At 41.6% G+C, this 24,116-nt stretch overlaps 1 protein-coding gene across 1 annotated transcript in view; it reads left to right on the top strand.

Moving 5' to 3' along the window:
• Window positions 1-24,116, top strand: part of LOC126162516 (uncharacterized) — a 427,861-nt gene that overhangs the window by 232,165 nt on the left and 171,580 nt on the right. The window contains exon 18 of the mRNA XM_049919080.1: window positions 21,809-21,905. Coding sequence (XP_049775037.1) covers window positions 21,809-21,905 — 97 coding nt within the window. The remainder of the gene's footprint in view (window positions 1-21,808; window positions 21,906-24,116) is intronic.

The following is a 24,116-nucleotide window of genomic DNA, read 5'->3' as shown; positions in this document are numbered from 1 at the left end:
AAAAGCAAAGCTACAACAAAGGCAATCATGCTGATTGGTGTCCCCTTAATGGCTAAAGAACATTTGCTTGAAACATTTTGTAATTTGCATCTGGAGAAACAGTTATTTAGGGTGGTAAAGATAAATGGGACACCCTGTATATGACACATATTACTAACAAAAACTACACTGAATAATGGCCTTTGAATGACACTAGTTGTACAATTAAAAATAAATTATTCAGCCATTTCACATGGTACAATGTACCATTTCTGTAATAAAATATTGAGTTAGGACAATGATAATCAATAAAAATTTCATCAATGTAAGTAGCACATGTTGGCCTAAAAGTTGGAAAAAATTGTGAATGGCATTTAATTCAGTGGCTGTAGTATGTGAAGGAATTTCATTCTTGAAATCAAATTGCTTGCTTATGGAATATTGTCTCAATTATGTGACTGGATTCAAGATTTCCTGTCAGAGAGGTCACAGTTTGTACTAATTCATGGAAAGTCATCGAGTAGAACAGAAGTGACTTCTGGCATTTGCCAAGGTAGCCTCTGCTCTTCCTTATCTTTATCAACGATTTAGGAGAGAATGTAAGCAGCCGCCTTGGGTTGTTTGCGGATGATACTATCGTTTATCATCTTGTAAAGTCATCAGAAAATCAAAACAATTGCAAAATGATTCGGCTAAGATACCTATATAGTGCGAAAATTGGCATTTGACCCTAAATAATGAAAAGTGTCAGGTCATCCATCTGAGTGCTAAAAAGGATCCATTTAACTTTGGTTACTCAAGAAATCAATCAGATCTAAAGGCTGTAAATTCAGCTAAATACCTAAGAATTACAATTACAGTCAACTTAAGCTGGAAAGAACACAGAAAATTGCTGTGAGGAAGATGAATCAGAGATGGCATTTTATTGATGGAACACTTAGAAGACACAACAAATTTACTAAAGAGACTGCCTTCACTGTGCTTGTTCGTCCTGTTTTGGAGTACTTCCGTGCAGTGTTGGATCCTTACCAGATAGAATTAATGGAGTACATCAAGAAAGTTCAAAGAAGGGCAGCACGTTTTGCATTATCGAGAAATAGGGGAGAGAGTATCATGGACATTATACAGGATCTGGGGTGGAAATCATTAAAACAAAGGGATTTTTTGTTGTTGTGGGATGTCTCTCAAAATTTCAATCACAAACTTTCTTCTCCAAATGTGAAAATATTTTTTTGATACTGACATGCAAAGGGAGAAACAATCATCACATTAAATTAAAAGAAGTCAGAGTTCACATGGGAAGGTATGGGTGTTCTTTTTATGTGTGCACTGTTAGAGAGTGTAATAACAGAGAATTAATGTGGAGGTGGTTCAATGAACACTTATCCAGGAACTTAAGTGTGATTTGCAGATTTGTAGATGTAAATGTACTTTGTAATAAATGTGGAGGTAATATTTGTATGTGGCAATGGTGAACCAAAATGTATACTTCAAGAATGATAATAAGCAAATATGGAATTTGGAAAAGTTACCCACTGATGCAATACACACAACAATTTGTCAGTAATGAGCTATGGCACTTCTGCCATCTTACATCAAAGTGAAACTTAATTGTTGAGACAGAGAAGCATATGTTAATAGTTTAAAAACAGCTGAAAATAAGTAACACAACTATGTGGTCATTGAAACCAATACCTCAACTGTCATGTAGCCTTTTGCAGCCTCTTAAACTACCACAGAAATCTTTATACAGCACTTTAAAAGACATTGATCGTTAACAAATTACTTCTTGTGCTGACAAGACAAGCATTGAAATATAAAATTTGTGTAATATTGCTTACTTTGTATTATATTTTCAGCAGATACCTCATAATTTAAATGAAATTATGATCTTTGTGTTGGCTGATAATCAGAGAACTTTATAGCTGGTTTTAATGTTCCATACTGCCTCATAGTACCACTATTTTATGGTGTATATATGACACATGACTTAGCAGAAAACCTATGATGATGACTGCCTCACATTTTCTACTTAAACAGCAACAGATATCTTCTAGTATGTCACACTATGATTTCTTCAGTCTTTTAACTGTGCCGTCAATTACCACAAACATCTACTGTGTTCTTCCAGCTAACCGTTTGTTTTTAAAAAATAATTTGGTTGAATTTTGCTATAAAGCAGCATAAAATCTTTATATTACTTTCACCATTGTGTGATAAATTCTGCTTAAATGTATGAAGTAACTGTTTATTTTAATTTAGCGAGGTTCCAGCCAAAACTTTATATATCATGCTAACCAGCAAAAGTTCCATTAAGTCTGAGCTACAGTCATTACACTTTTGACTACAACTTCTGTTTCTTTTCTTTTCCTCGTGATTCTTTTTCCTGCCATCACCTTCCACATAAAAAAACCTCTAACGCTTATATTCTGCATTTATTTCCATGTAATACTTTTCTTATCGTGAATGAAGTCATATGTGAAAGTATTTTCATTGCATTGCACACAGAACAGCCTTATTTGCTTGAATTATTGTCAGCATTGTTGATTTTACGTTATGTTTCTGGAGCTACTTTCTCCAGCTTCCATCGGTCAGATACAGATACAGATATTATCCAGAATATAATACAATTTGCTGACATAAATTCTAGACCCATGGAACTCTACAAGAAGTTGTACATTTTACAGTTCTTGTGTCTTTTGTTTCATAATACATATGTAGATATAATCAAGAAATGAAAAATCTAGCTTGAAATAATAGCAATTGGACCACCGCATAGAGGAGGTGTTGAGTTGCTGAGAGGCACAGTGAAAAGGAATGCTGGATATATTCAACCAACTGTCAGACCATTTCCTCAATCAGAAGATAAAGCCATCACCCCCCCCCCCCCCCCCCCACACACACACACACACACACAGTACAACTCCCAAAAATTGTCATCTCCGAGTTCTAAGGCTCAAATATGATTGCATATGGTGTCTGAGATAAATGGCGATCTTTGCTGGGATGTGTAGTGTGCTTACAGAAGAGGCCCAGGGTGGGGATATCAGGGGTTAGGGATATTGCTACTACTGCCTGTGGGAGCATTAAGGAATTTGGTGGGGATGGGATAGGGTTACTAGGTACAACATCAGGAGACTGTGTTGGTGGAACAAGGAAGATGAGAAAATCTGTTGTTAATGGGAAGAAACCTGATGGCACAGGCTGTGAATCAGTTGTCAAATTGAACCGCATCATTTTGGGCCATCCAGCCATTTCTTGGCCGCAGTTAGGTGGTTATCGTTCATGCTTACAGCTTGCTGGTTCTCATGTCCACATAGAATGCGGCACAGTGGTTGCTGCTAAGTTGGTAGATCATATGGCTGTTTTCACAGGTGGCCCTGCTTTTGATGGAGTTGGACATGCCTGTGTCCAGACTCGAGTAGGTGCTAGTGGGACGATTTGTGGGACAGGTCTTGCACCTAGGTCTCTTGCAGGGATATTATTCATGAGGAAAGGGATTGGGAATAAGGATGGAGTAGGTACAGAGATGGATTTTGCGTAAGTTGGTTGACCTACGGAATACCACTTTGGGAAGAGTAGTGAGGATATTTCTCTTTCCGGAGCATGATGAGAGGTAGTCAGAACCCTGGCAGAGAATTTGATTCAGTAGCTCCAGTCCTGTGTGGTCCTGAGTTGTAAGAGTCATGCTCCTTTATGGCTGTCTGGTTGGAATGAGGGGGGATAGTAGATGACTTGGGAGACAAGGCATGGGAGGTCTGTTTCTGGACAAGGTTGGGAGTGTAATTTCAGCCTATGAAGGTGTCGTGGAGACCCTTACATACTGGAAGGGGGGCTGCTCATTACTAAAGATGCAAATATCACAGATGGCTAAGCTGTATAGAAGGGACTTCTTGGTGTGGAATGTGTCTCAGTGTGGAATGTGTGGCAGCTGTAGAAGTGGAGCTGTTGTTGGTGGTTGGTGGGTTTGATGTGCACAGAGGTACTAATGTGGCCTTCCTTGAAGTGAAGGCCAACATCAAGGAAGGCAGCCTGGTAGGGTCTGGAGGGCCGGATGAAGCGAATGGAGAAGAAAGTGTCAAGGTTCTGGAACAGTGTGGATAGGCTGTCCACACCCTCAGTCCAGATCATGAAGATTCCCTCAATGAACTGAACCAGGTGAGGGATTTGGGATTGTGGGTTGTTGGAATGATTCCTCTAGATGGCCCATGAATAGGTTGGCATGGGATTGTGCCATGTGGGTGCCCATTGCTGTACCACACATTTGTTTGTAGAGGACACTTTCAGGGGAGAAGAAACTGTTTGTGGGTATATAGTGGGTCATAATAACTAGAAGTTAGGTTTGGAGTCAGTATGGCATCAGAAAAGGTAGTGTTTAGCTGCAGCAAGGCCATAGGCAATGGCTATTTTAGTGAAGAGGGAGGTGGCATCAACAGTGGTAAGCAGAGCATTGGGTGGTAAAGGTTCAGGAAATGTGTAGAATTGGTAGAGGAAGTAGTTGGTGTGTTTTATATAGGAGGGTAGGCTACAGGTAACAAGCTGAGGCTGTTGGTCCACAAGAGCAGAGATATTCTCTGTAGGTTTGCATTAACCAACCATAATGGTGTGTCGTGAGTGGTAGGGTTAATGTGCTTTAGGATGGCAACATCAATACCTTTGTCCACATCAAACCAACCAATCAACAGTATCTCCTCTTTGAAAGCTGCCATCCATCCCACACCAAGACAAAGTCTCACTGAGGCCTTCACATATGAAATCCTAACACTGTCCAGGAACAGATATCCTGTGCCTTGTTTCCCCATTCGTGTACCATGCTACACATACCCACAGTCTAGCCATGAAGGAGCAACCCCACTTGCGACTCAGAATCGCCCAGGATTAGAACAACTGAATCATGTTCTCCACCAGGGTTTTGACTACCTCTTGTCATACTCTGAAATGTGCAGTACCCCCCCACCCCCCGTTTCCACTATCATCCTCTGCCCCCGCTCAGTGGTATTTGACACCCACTAAACCTATGCAATATCTATGTCTATACCTACTGCAGCTCTGGTCCCAACCACTTGCTCCATGTATCCCTGCAATAGACCTGTATGCAAGACCTGTCCCAAACATCCCCAACAACACCTACTTCAGTCTTATCATAGGCATCTCTTATACCATAAAGGGAAGGGCCACCGGTAAAAGCAGTCATGCGATCTTTGAACTTAGCTGCAACCACTGTGCTAAATTCTACATGGGAACGACAATTAACAACTGCTTCACGGCTGTGCCATCTGAATTCTTCCCAACAACACCAGCTTTTCTGGAAAGCACAGATTGGAACTCTCCCTGCAACATATTCTCTGTTCCTGTAATCACCCTAGCCACCTTCACTAGTCCTTGTCCTTCACCTACCTATCTCCTTCCCAGCTCCCACTCCAGTACTGCACACACATTCAGTCCCGCCGATGGATCTGTGTAGCCCTTTCCCCTTCTCTACTTCTCTTTCATGTGTCACTGAAATGAATCAAACATAGTAACATGCATTGCTTGTAATGTCCCATTTTCAAACAAATAGAGGCTTAGTTTTGAAAACCATTTTAATTTAGCACTCCAATAATTTTTACTCTTCTGTTTATTTATTTTCATGGCCATCCAAACATTGCATACAGTTGACCTAAATACAGTAACTTACCATCCATAATGAGCAAGGTGGTAAGACAATAGAGCCATACTCAGGACAGCATTTCAAATTCTCTCCCAGCCACTCAGATTTAGGCTTTCCTTGATTTCCCTATATCACTTTAGGTGAATACCAAGATGTTCCTTTGAAAGAGTATGACCAATTTCCTGATCAGCAGGTTGTTACTCTGATTTTCCTTTGTCAAATTAGATTGTGTCTTCTTCGTTATTTTGCACTATTTCCTGTGTGAAATGTTCATCATACATTATTTTAGTCTTATTGTAACACAGTTCTTGGTCGATTTTCAGTATTACTCTGTTATATTCTTCCATTTGTTGTTGAAGTTAATCTAATACTAATGGAAACATTACAGTGTTATCAGCAGCATGAAGTTCTTTCAGATATGCTACAACTGTATGCGTACATTTTCTCAGTTTACATATTTGAAAATTTACCTTGATTTTTTTTTCTTTTTTTACTAATGTTCTGTAAATGTGTGAGCAGGATCCTTTTGCATTGCTTTTCCTCCAACCTTAACCATTTGTATTAAAATGCTCCCATGTCCAAGAAGCAAAACTCAATCTATGGGTAGCAGAAAGAACGAACCTACATAGAGATGTGCGCAGCCATAAACTGAGTATGCAGCTGGTACAAGCAACTGATGACTGAGCACTCGAAAAAACACTTGGCACGAAGTGCAAGGCCAGGTCTGCAGTGGCCGAACTCAGTGTAAGCACTGGCCTGCCCGGCTTTCTGCTGCCTGCAGGCAAAATCTTCTCTCAGTGGTGCTACCCATACTACACATCATGTTTGCCTTTCAGGCAGGTTTCTGCACTATTCTGCTACGCTACCCACTGCAACTCATATGACTCCAATGTGATGTCCGCTGGCAGGGATACTAAATCTGTCCATCTGAAAAGGCCATGTAGGGCAGGAAATGGTCAGAATTGTGACCTCTGGCGCAGAACTGTAGTGGTTGTCAGAGAACCCACACCACCAAAGGAGGCAACATCGATGCTGCTGGCTCTGCTGGTAGAGCTGAAGGACAGGGACGGAGAGGAGTATGATGCCACCTCAATTGGCTAAGGGGGGAGGAGTGTGGGTCAGAATACTGGGCTCCACATCAGCAGATGGAAGCCTCACTGAGGCCTGAGGCTGCGGGAGACCAGACTATGGCACAGAGGAGGCGGCAGTGGGGAGGCACCCTGCTGTAAGTGGGAGCCCATCCCTGAAACACTGTCATCACCAACCCTGTCACTCAGCTGACTAGATAGCTGCATTAGCAGTGCCCCAACAGGGCACAGGCTCTATTGATTTACATGGCGGGTCAGCTGCTTCCTACCAACATCCGCCATACACAAGTGCCAACTTTTATGGCCCACCGTGACACCTGGCAGCTACTCCTGTGGCCAGCCAAAGAACCTGATCCATATGGTTGCCCCGACAAGAAAAAACGGCAGCCAATGGTGGTCTATGGCAAGCGACTTGGAGTGCTACAGATCCAGGAGATTCCATAGCTGGTGCCCGTGTGGGTGTTCGGCTGGACTGCACCCATTAATTAGCATCGCCTGGTACCTTGCCAGAAAATTCAACACGTCATCATGGGATGAGGCACACATGGACTTCTTCATTTGGGCCCTGAATGTAAGCACAAAGTGTTACATCTCAGGGGCAGAGGCTGGATGAAATGGTGCAGTGGACAAATTCTGTATACCATTGTAAACACAAAAGTTTTTAAATTTCTTCAAACCAAACTGCCTACCATTATGGGACAAGGGAGTCCTGGGGGTCCCTTAATGGCAAAAAGAACTGACAACACGTGAACAGTGGCAGTCGAGACCTTGGCTATGTAAAGGAAAATGGACAATTCTTCGACCACCAACAACCACATGCTGCTCAAAAATGGACTGCACAAGCCTCTATTGTTGCAACAGATAGTGTCTTCAATCAGTTGCTCCAAATACTGTCAATAAATTCCTGGCCCATATAAGATTACAACAGGCAAGTTTTAAACTGGTAAAGACCAAAAAGGGTGTTGAGGATGAAGAAAGACAGAGTAATTGTGTCCAAATACAACAGGGTTTGCTGCAAGGTATCATCAGATGTGAACATGAGAGGTTTCTACTGATCAAACTCCATATCAGGCCCTAGTCAAGAAAGTGCAGCACCATTGGTATGCTGGGTGATGGAGGGGTAACGAATGTAGCGATAGTTACTGAGGAAGAGGCCCCACCTCTGCAGCTAGTAGACAGTCCTATACAGCCATTTCGAATGAGGGGCAAATAAGGAAACCAACGGCTTGCGGTCAGTGATGAGGAGAAATCTGTTCCATACAGGAAAACCTGAAACTTTTTAACTCTGAAAATGATAGCAAGTACCTTGTTTTCCACCTGTGAATGATAACACTGAGCAGCAGAAAGTGTCTTCATTGTGTAACCAGTGGGTTGTTTAGTGGCACCCATGTTCTGATGTTATAGGACCACATCTGTGCCATACTGGGACACATCACAGGCCAGGATTAAGGGCTTCCCCAGCATAAAAAAAGCCAGGCAGGGAGCAGAGCTCAAACTGAGAAACTGTAAATACACAGACCGAGCAAACTTAATGCTCTATTGCCAAAGTTAGTTAAAGAGGTTGGCAGGTTTGTGTGGCCTGGGGAATCAGGTGAGCGTAAGAGGAAACCATAACAAAAAAAGGCTGGAGTTCCCTTAGGTTCTTGGGCATCAGCAGGTTGATGATGACCTTGAGAGACCATCTTTGCTAAGCACATGTCCCACAAAATATACCTCTGGGGAGAAAAAACTGCACTTTTGTAGCTTGCAATGAAGGACATTCTTCAGGAGGCATTGGTAAACCTACTGAAAGTTTTGTAGGTGCTCGTCCTGTATAGGGACCATTATCCAAATGTCATCTGGGTATTGATTCAACAGGGAATGTCTTCAATCAGTTGCTCCAAATACTGTCAATAAATTCCTGGCCCATATGCGATTACAACAGACAAGCTTTAAAGTGTTAAAGACCAAAAAGGGTGTTGAGGATCAAGAAAGATTGAGTAACTGTGTCCAACTGCGAATGCAAGTAGTAGGCATCACATAAGTTGATGGGGTAAAAATACTGCCAATGCCCCCCCCCCCCCCCCCCCCCAATTGACAAATTCATCAACAACCGAATCTGTGACATGTTGCATGTTAACCATGTGTTCAAAATCAATGCAAAGGTGCAAAGCACTGTTGGGCTTCTGAATCATCACCAAAGGGGTGACCCACTAACTCGATGAAATAGGAGAAACAATGCCTGTATCCTGCCAATGAACTCAACCTTTACCTTGTGCATCAAGAGGAAGGGGGAGGGGGGGGGTTTGACAAAATTTTGGTACCACTGATGGCTTAAGAGAAGCAGGTGCCTCAAAATTTTTTGCCCAGCCCAAGGTATTCTCATTCTCAAACAATGGGATGTAGGACCATGTTAAGTAGTCCAAATTGTGCAAAGGAGTAGACTGAGACACTAAATGCACTTCAACTATCTGAAAGCCAAAAACAGAAAAAAACAGCAAGAAGGCCAAAAATATTTTGTATCTATGGTGAATTGATGAGTAACAATGGAAGTCGCCATTCCACATTCTCATAAAGTGTAAGAGATGGAGAATTGCCCCCACAAGGAAGTGCATTCTTTACTATAAGACACAACCTGACATAGCAGCCATTGCTACACCGGTCACACCAAGAGCCTGTTCTTATCTAATTTAATGAGACTGACTGTCACTCCCAAGTCTGCTTGAAATTTGACCAGTTGTCCATCTACAGCCAATATCTGAAAACATGTTGGGGCAACACCTACAGAAAATTGGAGAGTGCCCCAGAATCCAGCGAAAATGCAGGAATATCTGACAACTGACTTGTCACAAGCATTTGCTAAATGACGTACCTGATGATATGCCCCACATGCAGCTTCCATTTGCAGCCAGTCTCGTCAAAGATGCAACAAATGACATTTAGGGGAAGACTGCTGGTTCACCCAATGAGCAGAATGAAAATGACACGGAGGACCCAAAATCCACCACAGGTAGGAATTATAACACTGTGACTAATGCAAACCCATGTAACTCGATGCTGTGATGCCTCTGCATCAGAATTGTCAACAGCATCAACATGCGGTGACTCAGCAGAAGGCGAGGCTGCCTGGGATACCTCGTAGAGCACTGGCGACTGTTTGCCGTGAAGTCCTAATTGAGCCCCGGTATTTATCAGAAAGGATGACCCTTGCAGCCACTGTCAGCTCTTGCTATTCTGCAATCTGGGCAATGTCAGCTAAGGAAGGATCAGCCAAGTCCAACACCTTAGCCTGAACCCCAGGATCAGGTGCTAACTGGGCAGACATGTCCAAAATTAGCAAGTCTTCACAAGAGGAAGCACGTTTGGGGCACTGAAAGTGACACTTGTGTGAGAGGCCCTGCAGATTGGCGATCCAGGCCGCATATGCCTGCCTAGGGTGCTTGTGGTGCTGGTTAAACTGCATGTGCCACCACCACGTAGGTTTGAAATCCGGAATACTGCAATAGCAACTGACAAAGATCATCAAAGGGGAGCTTCTGAGACTCAGTGGAAGGCTTGAAATTTTGGACAACTTCGTATAAATTCACACTGCTGAACGACAAGAAGATGGACTTATCAACTGGATCAATGATACGTATTACCTGACAGTGCAGTAAGAACCGGCTCAGGTTATCACCTTTCCGTTGACTCATTGAAATCAGTAAATGGTGTTGGGGGCAACATGGGCGAGTAAAAGATCTGCTCAGTTGGGGCCTGGCTAGCTATTGGCGGGGCAAGGGTGAGCAAATATGTATTTTGATTCATGGGCTCCCACTCTGCTGCTGTTCCTTCTCTAAGCAGAATTATTCATGCCAGCTTTGCTGAAACACTGGGTCAAAACAGCGCCAAAATTAACTGTAGGTAAAGGGAAACAAAAAAATGGGGCATCACACGTGGGACAATGTCCATCGTGAGCAGTTAAGTATCTGCCCAAGCGTGACAATGCCGTTACGCTACACTGTTGGTGTAGGTACTTCAGAGACCAGTGGTGGCTCGATAATAACCAGGGAACAGAATCCCATGAGGGGAAATAAAACTTGCTATATGAATCAATCCACGGCAACAAGAAAGGTTCAAATAGAGATTTGCACAGGAATAAACTCATGCGGCTGGCTTAGGCGTCTGATGTTTGAACACTTGGCAACAACTTTCTGTATGATGCGCAAGGCAAGGTCCGTTGCGATTGAACTCAGTGTAAGCAATGGCCTGCTTGGCTTACTTCTGCCCACAGGTTAGCACTTCATCATCAGTTCTGCTTATACTGCATGTCACATGAGCCCTCCATAGCAGGTTTCCTCACTATTCCGCTGCACTAACCATGCCAGCTTATGTGGCTCCATTGCAGTGTCTGCTGGTAGGGATAATAAAAGTTGTTTGTGTTAACTTCCTTGTATAGAACATGTTAGTATACATTTTTAAATTTGTCGGTCTGTAACCTCCCCCTCACTTATCGACCTTAATGACAGTGAAAAATTAAACCGCATGTACCTGATGGAAATTTGGGAAAATCAATCGTCACCGAAGTTAATTTGTCGGTAAAGAGGGAGGAAAGGGTTACATCTAAATGAAAGGGAAAAATGCTAATGAAACGGGTGGAAATTAATTTTGAAAAGGGGTAAAGTTAATAAAGAAAGTAAATGTGCGGCCGTTACGTTAACAATTAACTAGCGGTAATTAGATATTTGAGATTTGGGGAAAATTATGGTTGCCAGTCCTAAGGACAGCTACTATAGTAACTGAAAAAGAAAGGTTATTACACATAGAAGAAGGGTCGTCGAGCAGATGCGCAAAACTATAGACCTATATCTCTGACGTCGATCTGTTGTAGAATTTTAGAACATGTTTTTTGCTCGAGTATCATGTTGTTTTTGGAAACTCAGAATCTCCTATGTAGGAATCAACATGGATTCTGGAAGCAGCGATCGTGTGAGACCCAACTCGCTATATTTGTTCATGAGACCCAGAAAATATTAGATACAGGCTCCCAGGTAGATGCTATTTTTCTTGACTTCCGGAAGGCGTTCGATACAGTTCCGCACTATTGCCTGATAAACAAAGTAAGAGCCTACGGAATATCAGACCAGCTGTGTGGCTGGATTGAAGAGTTTTTAGCAAACAGAACACAGCATGTTGTTATCAACGGAGAGACGTCTACAGACGTTAAAGTAACCTCTGGCGTGCCACAGGGGAGTGTTATGGGACCATTGCTTTTCACAATATATATAAATGACCTAGTGGATAGTGTCAGAAGTTCCATGCGGCTTTTCGCGGATGATGCTGTAGTATACAGAGAAGTTGCAGCGTTAGAAAATTGTAGCGAAATGCAGGAAGATCTGCAGCGGATAGGCACTTGGTGCAGGGAGTGGCAACTGACCCTTAACATAGACAAATGTAATGTATTGCGAATACATAGAAAGAAGGATCCTTTATTGTATGATTATATGATAGCGGAACAAACACTGGTAGCAGTTACTTCTGTAAAATATCTGGGAGTATGCGTGCGGAACGATTTGAAGTGGAATGATCATATAAAATTAATTGTTGGTAAGGCAGGTACTAGGCTGAGATTCATTGGGAGAGTCCTTAGAAAATGTAGTCCATCAACAAAGGAGGTGGCTTACAAAACACTCGTTCGACCTATACTTGAGTATTGCTCATCAGTGTGGGATCCGTACCAGATCGGGTTGACGGAGGAGATAGAGAAGATCCAAAGGAGAGCGGCGCATTTCGTCACAGGGTTATTTGGTAACCGTGATAGCGTTACGGAGATGTTTAACAAACTCAAGTGGCAGACTCTGCAAGAGCGGTGCTCTGCATCGCGGTGTAGCTTGCTCGCCAGGTTTCGAGAGGGTGCGTTTCTGGATGAGGTATTGAATATATTGCTTCCCCCTACTTATACCTCCCGAGGAGATCAAGAATGTAAAATTAGAGAGATTAGAGCACGCACGGAGGCTTTCAGACAGTCGTTCTTCCCGCAAACCATACGCGACTGGAACAGGAAAGGGAGGTAATGACAGTGGCACGTAAAGTGCCCTCCGCCACACACCGTTGGGTGGCTTGCGGAGTATAAATGTAGATGTAGATGTAGATATAATTAGCACTAGAAGCGTGGCAACTGAAGGTTGACACGTGTAGTGTGAAAACTGAAAGTTTGTCAGAAGTAATAAATTTCGCTACACTCTGACTTAATTTAGCAAAAGAATTAATAAAACCGGAAAATCTAAAGTTAATTTAGTGACTGAAGTTAATAGTGAGCTTTCTTTCAGAAGCACATCGAAATTCAGTACAATACGGTTAGTCTTGGACTACGTCAACAATCATTTCAAAAGCTACTTGAATCTACGCAATTTAGAAATAAGAGATTTAACTTTGAACTTGAATTTAACGATTCTGAACAATTAACAATAGTAAAATTTAGTACGTACCAAGCTGAGCTGCAGTCACAGGTAAGCTAAAATATGGTAACAAAACTCGCACTCTTAATTTGTGCTTGTGTAATCTAAATATTGTAGCCAGATATGAATGCCTTAACTGAACTTTGAAATTAAAGCAGGGAAATCGAATTATATTACTTTAATGCTGGCGTTTGAATTTCAACGACACTCGGGTTCATTTCGGAAAAGGAAGGGACCCTGCTTGGCAATGCAATTGGGACAATGAGCAGCAAAGGTTCATGCTAAGTTGCTGTAATTTTGTGATGCAACAATTTTAAAAGTTTGAAAAGCTGAGGTCTGCCATACAGTTCTAAAACTTTACGTGCTTCCAGTCTTCCTTGTTGGTTGATTGAAGGTTTTAAGCCGTCGATCAAGGAGGTGGCGACAGTCACTCATTGTCGGCCGTCGCTGTTGCAGAAGCTGGATGTTGGCGCGCCTTCTTCTCGACACGGTCACCAGATGAAACGGGCTCTTGATATGCGCCAGCTAATGCTTCCCGTCCGTGACACCATGTCAGAAACTATCATCGCAAGTCGAGCGCAATTACATGCTGCCAAACCCGGAAAGCGCGACAACTCGCGGGGGCTTCACACAACACACCTGCTCCACTCACTACTCCAGCCAGACTCTCTCTGCTCAGCCCGCGCTCCATGCGGCAGAGTTAACACTACCAAAGATCCTAAACACTTTTGTTCTCCACACGACCTATCGATGTATTCGTTCGATAGTATAGTTTTCCCTAGGCCAGACCCAGCGTATAAATACAAATAATATTCACAATACAAACCAATTATACATCGACATAAATGCATATATATACAAATAGTGAAACAAGTACAATATACAAAGACACAGAAATGTCATATATTCAGGTAACAAAAATAAGGAAAACAAATTTATAGTACAATAGATGGAAATAGGAGGATATGCATTTCTGGCGTTACACGTGCCCCACATTGTCTGAGGATGTTCGTGTAACCTAAACAGACTCAGAAATTGTCCCAAAAAAGAAACAGCGGAAATGCATATGCTCAAAACATCAACAAAATTTAGCATTCGTCTAATTAACCATAAACCAATTTTTAGACGATTATAATTGAGTGGAGAAACTCCTAATCTTATTCCACTCGGTCATCTTGCACAAAATAAAACAGGTTGACAACATATTAAAATTCATAGAAAACATAGAAAATGGTTTAGCTATTCTAAAAATCAAAATTCCTAGCAGTATCAAGAAATGGAATACTATTTACAAAATTAATCAGAGTACATGGTCATGAAAAACAGGTATATCAAAATACGCAAATTAATAATTAATTACATAGAATACACATTTTATATAACCTTTTCATAATTAATACTCTCGCCATGAAAGTCCACTTAACGCTAAACAAGAAAATAATATACAGCAGATCGACAAAAACATAAATATTGACAGCAGAATTCTTTCACATCAGCTGTCCGGGAAGAATAACAACTCCGCCTTCGGTACTCTCAAGTACAAAGAATGCCGACAGCGGCACAAGAGCCGACAGCGGCTCCGCCTTGCCAGTATTGTTGCGCCCGCCTGTGCGGCACGCTTGATCTCACTTGCCCTTGTAACAGCGTTTCCAGAACGTCCGTTTCACTGAATTCTTTCGGAAAACTCACTCCCGAGTAATCTCAAGGAGTCCATTAATACTATCACAGTGGATAAATCAACACTGTCCATCATCACACGTATGTACTAGCCTGAAACTTAAAACAGCGTCTAAGTACATCGGCAAAGACAAGTAAAACACATATTCATGAAATCTTACAGCTAGTTACAAAATCATATTTACATTGCTTAATCTACTGTGACTCAGCTGAAAACTTAAACTAGCAGCTTGGATTTTTAAATTGATTAATATTAAGTAACTCTTAAATCATTTAATCAATATTAATTACTTATTAATTACAACTTCTTTACTGACCTCTAGGTCAGGCAAAAGCATCGCAACATGGCACATCCTTAAATCTTACACTCTATATCTACATACTGTACAAATTACACTTTCTTTGGTACTAATCAATCCTTGGTTGGTGCAATTTCAGGTCTACAATGTTCCGTATACCTAATAGCTTTCCAGAGCTTGGATACTCTAAGCAATAAGCATTTGTGTGAGGTATACCAATGACTTTATATGGCCCATTATAAACAAACTTAAATTTAGAGATTTCATTGTCTATCTCGCTCGATTTCTCATGAGCTTTTACAAGTACTAAGTCTCCGATTGCAAACTTAGCAAAACGCGCTTTAGCGTAATGACGACGTATGCGAGCATCGGCTTTTAGCTTCATTACTTCTCGCAAACGATCTTTTGTCTCACCAATACTAATGTCAATCCGTGGAGGGAATTTGATTATCTCTTCCACTAAACTTTTACTTCTGTCATCCAACAGGATTTCCTCTGGAGAAAATCCCGTTGATTCATGTCTCAAGGTATTCATAGTTCTCTCAAATACTGCTACATATTTGCCCCATGCCCTATGGTTGTGATGGCAATAGGTACGGCAAAGTCGGCCTAGCTCGCGCATATACCTCTCAGCGGGATTCCCAGCCGGACAATAAGCTGAAATATGGATCACCTCGACCCCATTACTTTCCATGCCTTCATTCCACAACTTAGAAGTAAATTGTGCCCCATTGTCTGATAGAATCGCCTTGGGCTTGCCAATATGAACAAAATAATCGTTCACAAGCTTGCTAGAGATCGCTTTGGCTGTAGCTTTCCTAATCGGGTATAGTTTGATGAACTTGGAAAAAGCTTCTAGCACTACTAAAATGTAGGCAAAGTTTCCTGATGGCTTGGGCAAAGGTCCGTACAAGTCCATGCACAGAAACTCAAAGGTGTCGTTAGGCCTTATACTTTGCATAGGACCACGACTCGTACAGTTGGTAACCTTCACCTTCTGACATAAATCGCAAGTTTTCACTCTGTCAGTAACTCGTTTTAACATGTTGTTAAAATGCACTACTTCACTCAGCTTTTCCGTACATTTCTTTGGTCCACAGTGACCATACGCCAAATGGTAGTAGTCTATTATTTCTGTGACGTATTTGGTGGGCCAGCATACCCGCCAAATATTACTATCTTCACCCTTATGTATGTACAAAATATGATCGTATATCTTGTAATACTTCCTTAATTTCTCTCCTTCTGGACGCCTTTCGTCATATCAGGTTTTCACCATATTTAAACAACCATCCTCGTTCTGATGACGACGTAGATTCTTACAGATGTTCACTATTAATTTGTGTCCCTCAACTTCTTTAAAATAGTATAATTTGACCACTCCATTTGACTCATTTTTCAGTACATCTTGATTAGACTCGGGCAACCGCGACAGCGCATCCGCTACGCAATTGTCGGTCCCTTTTACGTAACAGATGTCATAGTTAAATTGCTGTAAATACAGCGACCACCTAGTCAGTCTTTCGTGAAGTAGTTTACAATTCTTCAGATAAGTGAGCGCCTTATGGTCCGTATGAATAATCACCTTACGGTCCCATAGGTAACCCTTGAACTTCTTGAATCCCCACACGATAGCGAGACACTCTTTCTCAGAAATCGTGTAGTTTCGCTCACTTTTTGATGAAGTTCGACTCGCGAACGCTATCGTCCGGTGTTCCTTATCCTCTCCTTTACCAACTTCTTGGAACAGTTCTACCCCCACCCTGTAATTCGACGAATCCGTTCCCAGATGGAAGGGTAGCGATAAATCAGGATGAAATAGTATGTTAGATCTTAACAACTCGTCTTTTAATCTCTCGAAAGCGGCCTGACACCCGTCAGTCCACACAAACGGAACGTTTTTGCGTAAGAGGTTATTCAAATTTTCATCATTAAACACTTGTCCTTTTACAAATTTACAGTAAAATCCTGCTTATCTGGCGGCTTTTTCAGCCTCTGTTCACATACAGTTTTAATTTCAACACGTTTGTCCTGAGGCTTAGTCTGTAGCTTCGCCTCCAATACCGAAACTTTTCCTGTAACTCGTCAACTATTGAGTGTTGCTTTGCTATCAATTTACTGATTGTCACCTTCGTTGATTCATCTTTGGTCAGATTGATCTCATCTGCCAATCTACCTGGAGGAATGTGCCCAGTAGTATCTGCAATTACTTCCTCTGGATCTGCGCAACCCACACTGCTATCGTCCGACCGTCTAACGTCAGCCCTAACCTCATACACGCTGTAATCTACGTGCTTTTCTACCAATCGTGTCCGGCTGCCACTAAAATTCTCGTAATCTTTCTCCTTAATACTTTCGCAATGTTTAAACTGTAGTTTTGCGTCGAATGGGTCGGCCACTTCTCCCACTATAACTTTCGGTAAAGTCTGCCAGTCAGGGCCAGAACTTTCCGTTACCACTTCAACATCCAACGCTTGCGGGACGAAACACGACGAATCTGGCTCGTGCTCCCCATTAACATCAATTGTTTCTGGTAAAGTCTGCCGGTTAGGGCCAGAACTTTCTATCATTTCACAAACACTATCTTCCTGCGGGACGAGATGCGGAAAATCCTGCACGCGCTCCCCATAAACACTTCTCCCATACAGGCCCCTATAATCTCTTAGTTCGTCGTATAATCAACCGAACTGCCTTAACCAGACCTCATCCCTCTCTGCATCCCCTCGCTCGATGACGGACGTTTTATCCGACATCTGATCTTCTCTCAACACTTGCGAATCATTCTTAAACTCAATCTCCAGTTCCGCTGTGGGTATTACAGCTGCCACTTTATAATCAATTTCCGGAACACTACTTAAATTGTTCTCACTGACAGTGAATGTTCTTCCTACTGCCGTGTATACAGCTGATCTACTACTTGTGGGCACACTCCTTTCTCCTAACACTGGCACACTCTCCCGTCGTTGATTATTCCACACGGAATTTTCATAACGACGACACCTGGGTTTTCTCCTGTTATTGGGCCGCCAAAATTTCTCCACGCCCGGTCAGCCCCACACCGGCGCGGCTAATGGTTTCCCTGTCTCGTCCCAGCAGATACGCTCCCCGGATGCTGCTGAGGCAGCTGATCACACCCTCTGGCGTTATTACTATTCTGTGAAGCCCGTATCACTTTAGTATGATACTGGTTTCCGTCATTCCTCTTATTATTTGCATTGTACCGATTGTCATCACGGCCCGAACCACTATTGTTATTGCTGCCAAGATTGCGGTATGCATTATTCCCATAGTTATCGTTGTTGTGGTAGCTGTGGTTCCCGTTGTTGTTACCACGGCCTCTACCACTGTCGCGATTATTGCGCCAATAGTCCTCGTCCTCAACCCTTTCCAGGAAATCATTGATTCTCCTGTAATTGCCTCCTACGTAGCGTTTTGTATCATCTGGAAGCTTCTTGTAGAGTTCCCAGACTATTTCGGATTCCGTGCGGCGATCACGCAAATATTCCAACTTGCGGATCCAGCCCTCACAAAACTCCTTCATCGAGCCGCACGAATTCGCATCGAAAGGCCTTGATACGACAGATTCGCGCCAGACACTTTGCTGTTTTTGCTCTGACCAGTATTCAGCCAGAAACAATTTTTAAACTCGTCAAAAGTCAGGTTCGTAATGTTGAGGTTTAAGCCCCAACGCTTGGCATCACCAGCCAGCACATCTATAACCGCATTAATTTTTCTGTCATTAGTCCATGATCTGGGTAAAACTGTTTCACAATTTTTAATGAAATCCGTCGCGTGTATACCGCCTTTTTTCAAGGGGTCGAACCGCTCCTCTGTCGTCAACAATTCCGAACTATGTGCACAGATTGGCACATATCTCTGTTTTTCGTCAAGTTTCTTTTCTAATTCCGACACTCTCGTAATTACTTGGCAAGTGGTTGTCGCAAGCGTTTCTACTTCCCTTTTTTTCTCTTCACAGGTATTAGCCTGCTTCGTCACTTTGGTATCTACTTCGGATACTAAAGCCTTTAAAGTTTCCACCTTCTTTTGATCCTCTTTTTTCACTAATTGAATTTGTTCCATCACCTTATTCTCAATGATCGGAGCAACTGCTTCTCCTATACTTTTCTCGATTCTGCTAATTTCGGAATAAAAACGAGTATTTATGCTCGAAATTTCTGCCTGAACGCCTATCATTTCCTGTTTAAGATTACCGATTTCGGTATTAATCACAACAATATCTTCTTTGATTTTATCAAATTTTGTGTTAACAACTCCAACATTGTTGTTAACAACATTAATAGCTTTGTTCTGATTGTCTAGCTTCCGTTCAATTTTTTCAGACTGAGATTCTTGCTTGGCAGCCTGAGCTTTAATTTCTGCCCATTGACTCTTGATTTCATTAATAAAAACATTCAATAAATCAGTTAAATTTCCGGAAACTACTGGTTTTACTTCCGTAGCGGCTTCCTCTTTAATTGTCCCCCCCGTATTCGTCATCAAGGGATACAGATTTGATTTTCACTTCTGATTCCGAAACATTTTCTGAAGTTTGGAATTCCATTTCTGCTCTTTTTGCGTTTCGGCGGTCGCGTCTTTCATGCTAGCCGCCTGCCCCTGAACAATGGGTACCGCGGTGCGCGTTTCCCCCTATTCGACCGATTGTTCGGTATCCAAGTCTACCAAATTTTGGTAATTGTTGCCTTCACTCATTTTAATAATTTTCAATATAAATGCCAAATCTCAAATCTGATTAGGATTCCTCACACTAATATTCTCGCTGACGTATCGACCATTTCGTAACCAGTACTTTGTTACGAGATTTGCACAATGCAAAATTCATGTCCAGAACAACCTCAAATCCGAAGATTGTCCTGTCACCAGGTCGCCACTTGTAACCTCCCCCTCACTTATCAACCATAATGACAGTGAAAAATTAAACCGCGTGTACCTGATGGAAATTTGGGAAAAGCAATCGTCACCGAAGTTAATTTGTCGGTAAAGAGGGAGGAAAGGGTTACATCTAAATGAAAGGGAAAAATGCTAATGAAACGGGTGGAAATTAATTTTGAAAAGGGGTAAAGTTAATAAAGAAAGTAAATGTGCGGCCGTTACGTTAACAATTAACTAGCGGTAATTAGATATTTGAGATTTGGGGAAAATTATGGTCGCCAGTCCTAAGGACAACTACTATAGTAACTGAAAAAGAAAGGTTATTACACATATAATTAGCACTAGAAGCGTGGCAACTGAAGGTTGACACGTGTAGTGTGAAAACTGAAAGTTTGTCAGAAGTAATAAATTTTGCTACACTCTGACTTAATTTAGCAAAAGAATTAATAAAACCAGAAAATCTAAAGTTAATTTAGTGACTGAAGTTAATAGTGAGCTTTCTTTCAAAAGCACATCGAAATTCAGTAAAATACAGTTAGTCTTGGACTGCCTCAACAATCATTTCAAAAGCTACTTGAATCTACGCAATTTAGAAATAAGAGATTTAACTTGGAACTTGTATTTAACGATTCTGAACAATTAACAATAGTAAAATTTAGTACGTACCAAGCTGAGCTGCAGTCACAGGTAAGCTAAAATATGGTAACAAAACTCGCACTCTTAATTTGTGCTTGTGTAATCTAAATATTGTAGCCAGCTATGAATGCCTTAACTGAACTTTGAAATTAAAGCAGTGAAATCGAATTATATTACTTTAATGCTGGCGTTTGAATTTCAACGACACTCGGGTTCATTTCGGAAAAGGAAGGGACGCTGCTTGGCAATGCAATTGGGACAATGAGCAACAAAGGTTCATGCTAAGTTGCTGTAATTTTGTGATGCAACAATTTTAAAAGTTTGAAAAGCTGAGGTCTGCCATACAGTTCTAAAACTCTACGTGCTTCCAGTCTTCCTTGTTGGTTGATTGAAGGTTTTAAGCCGTCGATCAAGGAGGTGGCGACAGTCACTCATTGTCGGCCGTCGCTGTTGCAGAAGCTGGATGTTGGCGCGCCTTCTTCTCGACACGGTCACCAGACGAAACGGGCTCTTGATATGCGCCAGCTAATGCTTCCCGTCCGCTACACCATGTCAGAAACTATCATCGCAAGTCGAGCGCAATTACATGCTGCCAAAGCCCGAAAGCGCGGCAACTCGCGGGAGCTTCACACAACACACCTGCTCCACTCACTACTCCAGCCAGACTCTCTCTGCTCAGCCCGCGCTTCACGCGGCAGAGTTAACACTACCAAAGATCCTAAACACTTTCATTCTCCACACAACCTATCGATGTATTCGTTCGATAGTATAGTTTTCCCTAGGCCAGACCCAGCGTATAAATACAAATAATATTCACAAAACAAACCAATTATACATCGACATAAATGCATATATATACAAATAGTGAAACAAGTACAATATACAAAGACACAGAAATGTCATATATTCAGGTAACAAAAATAAGGAAAACAAATTTATAGTACAATAGATGGAAATAGGAGGATATGCATTTCCGGCGTTACAAGTCCCAATAATGAGAAATCATCCTCAGTCCCTTTAACTGAATTTTAGAACCAAAAAAAATTGATAGTGTACTTCATGTCTGAATTTAATATCCAGTTATTTAATGTTTGCTAGATCAGTTCCTTATGTATCTAAATGAATACAAATTGTTTGTTCTTTGAAATGTGTAACTTTTTCAATTGTTCATTTCAGGGTTTATTCTTGGGGTTGGGGTGTACATGGACAACTTGGTATTGGTTCAATCGAAGATGCTCTCCATCCAAAACCAGTGAAGCGTCTAAATGGACAGGTACAACGTAATTCTTAATACATTGCATTGTTACTGTTATAATTATGTAGAACTCTCTTTTATGGCTGACCAGCAATTTTGAGCATAAAATTCAGTGAGTAAATGTACCATGCATGAATCACTTAAACAATTAAACATTCAGCACATCCGGGACATCTCAAGACTTGATTACTCTATATTATGCAACTTCTGCATCAAGTGTTGACCTACTGTTGTGAAACAATGTGATGGTTAATATTTTCTGTAAAATGGAATATTATTATTATACCTGCCCAGTGGGCTACAAACACATAGAGGAGTTGACATTTGGCAGTAGTTTCTATTCATTTTGACAGTTTTACATTGCCTTTGACAGTTTTACATTGCCTTATCGAACTAAATTGAGCACAACTGGAGAATGATAAGTTGATCACTTGGTTATGTTTATTCTACCTCATCCTAATAAATGTCAGTACTCATCCTTGTACATTGATAATTTAGAATGGCAGATTGGCCCAAATATACTGTAAAATTAATGACCCTCTGATGTTGGTGGTTTGTGGATTCTGTGTATTACTGATTCCCTCTAGCCTCTTAAGGTCAAAACATTGAGTGGTATATACAGTTGAGAGGAGTAAATCATAACCCACATGTGCTCTTATAGTAACTATCATTCTTAAGAATCCATATGAAGTTAATAGCTATACTCACTGTCAAAATATTGCATGTTTGTGATGAATTTTCCAGGCCAGTCGTCTCATAAGAATATAAATAACTCAGTTTAAAGCTATGACATACGGCTTTGAGAGTGATGTGCTGACCACATGCCCCTCCATCCTCATCCAATGATGCCTGTTGTCTGAGGATGACACGGTGGCCAGTTGGTACCATTGGGCCTTCGTGGCCTGTTCAGGCGGAGTTTAGTCTAGTTTTAGTTTAAAGCTATAGTTGTCAGTCTTTTCATTGAGCACTTCTAATGAGTAAGGCAACACACATGGGTTGAACAAAAATGTGGAAATACTGTGAGTAGTGCATGCTTGAACATAAATACAAATGCTAGACAAGCCTGCTGGTTGTGCTATTGTATATGAACATAAACAACACTTGTACAATGTCCTCAATATGTAGCAAATGACAGTAGTGGTCAGAAAAGTGTTCTTTGTTGTTGTGAATGTGTTATGTTGGAGCTAAGTAAATTCAAATGTGGGCAACATATTGGTGCTTGTATGGATGCTCATGTGTTGGGCTCTTCCATAATCAGAGTAGTTGATGTATTTGGTGTTTAAGAGGCACCATATCCAAGATTCCTACCACTTGCATGGAAAATGGAAAAACATCTTCTGCTAAATCACAACATGGGAAAGTATGAAGTGAGTATATGTGATGGATGGTCACTAAAGAGGATGGTGATGAAAAATAAAGGGGATAAAAATTGCAAACATCACTGCAGAACTGAATGTTGAACTCACAAATCCCGTCAGCATCAAAACAACATGGGGAAAGCTCAAGAAATAGGGAATTGCAGGATGAACTGGAATCCCAAATACCACCCATTAGTGATGCAAATGACCATTGAAAGAAAATGTGGTGCTGAAGCTATAAAACCTGGAATATGAGGCAACGTAAGAATATCATTTGGTCGGATGAGTGCTGTTCACACTGTTTGCAGCTTTGGCCAAGTTTATGTCCCAAGAGTGAAACAGGGCAGGGTTCAGTGATGATTCGGGCAGCCGTATCATGCTATTCCATAGACCCCATGCTTACTCTTCAATTACTGCCGAGGGTTGTATGACCATTTTGGCTGATTGTGCCAAACCCATGGTACAGTGTTTGTTCCCCAACGGTGATGCTGTGTTCCAAGACAGCAGAGGCCCTTTTTTTTTTTCACACAGCTCACGTTGTCCAGGACTGGCTCTTTAAGCATGAGGATGTGTTGTAGCATCTCCCCTGTCCACTACAGTCACCAGATCTCAGTATTATTGAGTCTTTGTGGTTTACTTTGGAGAGAAGGGAGTGTGGCTACTCTCTGGCTCCATAATTATTACCTGAACTTGCCACTATTTTTCAGGAAGAATGGTATAGAATTCTCTTGGAAACCACAAGGGAACTATATTTATCCATTCTGAGATGAACTGAAGTTGTTTTGAATGCTAACAGTTTTCCTACGCTGTTTGAGACATAGTAATTTGTTGTGGTTGTGGTGTGTTTCCATATTTTAGTCCATACCCTTCT

The sequence above is a fragment of the Schistocerca cancellata genome, chromosome 2 (genome assembly GCF_023864275.1).
Source record: "Schistocerca cancellata isolate TAMUIC-IGC-003103 chromosome 2, iqSchCanc2.1, whole genome shotgun sequence".
NCBI classification, from domain to species: Eukaryota; Metazoa; Arthropoda; class Insecta; order Orthoptera; family Acrididae; genus Schistocerca; species Schistocerca cancellata.
This window is presented reverse-complemented; position numbering and strand designations above follow the sequence as displayed.